This window comes from Juglans regia, chromosome 16 (genome assembly GCF_001411555.2).
Source record: "Juglans regia cultivar Chandler chromosome 16, Walnut 2.0, whole genome shotgun sequence".
NCBI classification, from domain to species: domain Eukaryota; kingdom Viridiplantae; phylum Streptophyta; class Magnoliopsida; order Fagales; family Juglandaceae; genus Juglans; species Juglans regia.
In genome coordinates, this window is record NC_049916.1 from 25,276,272 (window position 1) to 25,280,837 (window position 4,566).

Consider the following 4,566-nt stretch of genomic DNA (forward strand, 5'->3'; position numbering starts at 1 on the left):
CTGTAGATTAGGAACAAATATTTTAAAATGTGGAGAAGTAATTCTTCAATTAGTTCCAGGTCGGCTTTGCCTCTTGATATTGTTAATGAAGAAGACTGCTCTTTTGGTGAGGAACTATCTCCTGCTCTGAGATCATGGAAGATTCCAGAGATTGATCCAAACTCAATTTACAAAACCACTTGGTTTAAAAATACTTTTTCAAAAACTTTGAATGTTCGGACAGTCGAACAAACATATAGTATATCTAAATCCCAAGAAAAATGTTTTCTTTTCAAAGAAAAAGATATTCTTGAATATCAAAACATGGGATATAAATATATTCACATAGGTTCTGTTCAAGTTGCTGCTAAGCCCTTAATAAGGTTAGGCATCAACGCCTCTGTTCTTTTCTGTTTACGAGATGGCAGATTCCTCAAATTTGAGGATAGCATTCTCGGAATGATTCAATCCTCCCTTTCGGAAGGACCAGTTCACTTTGATTGTTTTCCTAATCTGACTTTGTCTTTAACAGACAAACATATTTTAAAATGTTTAACTTTGAACATTTTAACCTCTGGATATCAAATGCTTGAAGGAAGCAAACCACTTGCTTTGATTTTTTGGATTTATTATCGTCTTTTGAAAACGAATTTAGATCCAAAAGCTATTGTAAAACCTTTTGGAAAAAATACTTTACTGATCCAGAGTACTTCCCCAGATGTTGATATCAAAGTTCCAAAAAGAATTTATTGGGAAGACATAACCCTTCCCACTGAATGGACTTTGGATGGGAACCACTGTTCATTTCCTAAATCAAAATCCTAAAATAGGGAATAGGATGGGAGGGAGTTTTTGAGCTTTTCCCTAAATTTTTCCCTATAATTTAGGGATAATAGTGGTATGGGGAATGGGATGGGGATGCTCTTAGAGCTTCCAAGTGAGGTGGAATGATTTTATTGGGTAACTACAGAGTTACTGTTCTGGACAAAATAAATATGCTTTTGGTAATAGCATTGTGTTTCTATGTGACGGCGGTCCAGTATAAGTTTTTGCGGCTTCATTGTTCCGCTGGCTTTGGCTTTGTAGGAATGGAAAACGACGATGAGAAAATTATTTTACGAATAATATTAAAATAATTTATAAAAAATAATGAGATATTTTGAGTTAAGTAGTTATTGAATTTTGGAAAAAGTGAGGAAAAAAGTTGAATAAAAATTATTATAAAGTTAAAATATAATTAGAATATAATTAAAAATATAATTTTTCTTTTAAAATTTAAAAAAATTAAATTAAATTATTTTTTATTTAAAAATTTCATAAAGTTGTAATGATTAATTTGAGTGTTTGTATTTAAATGATATTTGAAAAAAAAATAAAATAGGATGAGATAAAACATATTTCTAAACATCCTCTTTCTATACTGTTGAAGAACAATTACAAATACTTTGACAATAAGGTAATTTTATAAAAATAAATTTATAAATTAAAGTGATTTGATATAGTACGTTAGATTATAAAATTTTTTTTATTATAAAATAGATATAACGTATTATATAAAGACGCATTAATTTGTAAGTATTTTTATAAAATTTTCTTTGCGACTCTAGCTTTTTAGAAGAATATTTTGCTTAATTTCAATTTCATGAATTTCAAAATGTTTAATACGATAATAATAAAAATAAAAATGCTAATAATTTAGTTTAAAAATAATAAATATTGATTTGGCAACTCAGCTTTAATATTGAGTGCGTATAATATTAAATTTAAAAGTAATGGTTGGGATTAAGTGAAATTCATTTAATAAATTACCATGAACATTTTAAAGAGCCATGATTATCACGAATTCTGAGAAAGAAATTATGAGCTGTTCACACTATAAATTTGGAATAAAAGTAAACTCTAAATACGAAAAATTTTATCTGATTCTTCTAAATCTACTTACATATTATTAAGAAAATATTAATTTTAATATCTGAGACTCTCCAGTCACCACTAAGATCTCAACTCTCTATTTTTGATTAAATGTGGAAAGACTTAGAACTCAAGTTGTCGAAATCCAGTCAAAAAATGTACGAAACATGACATTATTAATGGAGATAGGATTGAAGATTTTATTAAAATTTTAACGTACTGATCTTAATTAAGATCATGCCGATAACATAGATCACAACATGCATGATATGTTTTATTTGATCATCACACTTGCACACTAGGATATTTTTACATAAATAAAAACCCATGCAACTACTGGTTGTACGTGCAATCAAGGAACCTTCTTCCATAGCGAATTCATTTAATTTTCTTTTTTTTTTTATCTTGGCATCTTGATTTTTACTTATTTAGTTGCCGTACTGATATATTATCTTACACGAAGACCCTTATAAATTGCACCATCCTTATTAATTGTGATAAATAGTAGCATCTGGTGCTTGCTCAAATTCTTCTGCAAATGCTCTTTCTTTAGAACCTTGGACATGATCATCGGTGTAAGCTTTAGGTCTGGGTTCGAAGTCCTTGACAAACTTCTTCTCTGATTCATGATCAACAATATCGTCGCCATTGTACAGTGAGACATTGGGTCTAGGCTCGAAATCCTTAGCAAAACGCTGCTTGTGATCATGATCTTTATGCTTGAAATCCTCGACATGAAGCTGGTCTAATTTGTTGATATCTGATCCCAGCTCGGACGTGTGACAGTCATCGACATTCTTGTTGAGTTGAGATGGCGAGGAATCCAAATCAGGAACAAGGACTTGAAGTGCTTCCAGCATGGGCTGTTCTTTCATAACACTAATCCAATATTCTCCAGGATCCTTTCTTGCTTCTATGCTATGATCTACAGCAATCTGTTTCGCAAAATATACATAAGAAAACTCAAAAATTATTATTTAATCAAGGCCATCTAATTAATATTCAAGCACAGGACAGAAATAATTAGTTTCCTTACCAAGAGAACTGAGAAGATCATCAAGGCCATCATGAACCATGCAATACGAGAATTCATCATATATGTCTGTTAGATCTGTAAATGTATCGCAGCTCGTACAAAGCTCTTGTTAATGATGTTTTGTTATCTGCAAAGAGTACCTAGCTAGTTCTTGGTATTTATAGACAGACAGCATTCGAAGAGAATCATTAATGCCTTTGAAAAGGATTGAAATCCTCGGGACTCACGATGAGAGCACCGCATCAAACCTAATCTACTCAATGATATGGATCAACTGGTATTAATCTATTGATCAAACTGTTACGAATGAAGGGGAAGTGGGACCAGTGCTTTTGTTTTTTGGAAAAGCTGGTCTTGGATATATGTATATATGTACATTATATCATAATCATGACAAAATTATTCATCATATATATTCCTAATTACTGATATGAGTAATAAATAAATAAATAATAATAATACAATTTGCAAGGCCAAAATTTGTAAAAAAAATCAAACAAAAAAATACAAGCATTAATAGCAAACTAGTACTGCACAAGCGAGAGTAAAAATTATATAAGTGATAATAAGTAGAATGTTATAGTTAAAACAAATAAGCTTCCAACTAGTTAACATCTATATTTAAGATCCTCTAATGGTAGATATTTATAATTTTAATATTACCATATAATATATTTAACAAATTGAAGTTGAAGTTTGAAGTAAGTGCTGATCGATCGATGTGACCAAATCCATGTCATTGTACTCGAAGACAATTTTTGAGATTGGTTGACAAAATCTTGCAAAGCATAAGATGAATTCATTAATTCCAATTAAGCGGCCTAGTAATTAGTTATTCCTCTTTTTATATTAATAAAAGAGATGAAGAATTAATCGTAGATTTCCAGTTTGGATATAAAAAGTGTATCTCATCTCGTCTCATCTCATCAATATAATTTTTTTAAATTTTTACACAAAATATAATAAACATAAATTCAATATTTTCAAATTTTAAAACAATAATAATATTAAAAAATAATATTTTAACAATATTTTATTCAATTTACAACTTCATTTTAATTTATCTCATTTTAACTTAATATCCAAACGGTACCTAATTATTACGGATGGCACATATATATTCATGTGAAAAAAAACAGTGTGTCATTCGTAATAATTATGAAAAATTATGTATCATAGTATGTAATTAATAAATTAAATTACGTTGCATGTTCAATAAGATCATTGTACGTAGATGCCAATGACAAATTCAAAGGAAAAATACCCACACTCCTTTTATCTCTCCTTGAGATGACATATTCGCGATCGAGGATTAGAATCCACAATCTTTAATCTCTTTCTTTTATCCATAACTATAAGTTGAATTGCGAGTTAATCGCGAGAAAGAGGAAAAGAAGTGATTAACGTATGGTAAGCATTATTATTTTGAAAGTCATAATAGACAAAAGAGGCAATTGCCAAAAAGAAGAGAATATCTTATAATCAGTGCTTCCGTTAAAGCCTTAAAAATAGCCTCAAATGAATGGTTGCCATGTCATCATTCCATGATACGTTCACTACATGACCCTCCACTTCCTAAATGCTCACCGCCTTGCCCAAGAACAAAAATTGAGTTCCCAAAGTTCAGTCACAAAGAGGAC

At 30.1% G+C, this 4,566-nt stretch overlaps 1 protein-coding gene across 1 annotated transcript; it reads right to left on the bottom strand.

Annotated features, from left to right (window-relative positions):
* Positions 1 to 2,072: 2,072 nt before the first annotated feature.
* LOC109003298 (organ-specific protein S2-like) lies at positions 2,073 to 3,057 on the bottom strand. Its single transcript, XM_018981384.2, has 2 exons — positions 2,927 to 3,057; positions 2,073 to 2,825 (listed from the first exon to the last, which is right to left on the bottom strand). The coding sequence occupies exons 1-2, from the start codon at positions 2,984 to 2,986 to the stop codon at positions 2,379 to 2,381; spliced, it is 507 nt and encodes a 168-aa protein (XP_018836929.1). The 5' UTR covers positions 2,987 to 3,057; the 3' UTR covers positions 2,073 to 2,378.
* Between the last annotated feature and the right edge of the window lie 1,509 nt (positions 3,058 to 4,566).

What these genes read in the sequence shown, in the direction of transcription:
- LOC109003298 (XM_018981384.2), bottom strand. Translation starts at nt 2,986, where the DNA reads ATGATGAATTCTCGTATTGCATGGTTCATGATGGCCTTGATGATCTTC. An exon ending in TGATCTTCTCAGTTCTCTTG is followed by an intron (nt 2,826 to 2,926) that starts GTAAGGAAACTA and finishes TTTGCGAAACAG; the next exon opens with ATTGCTGTAGATCATAGCAT.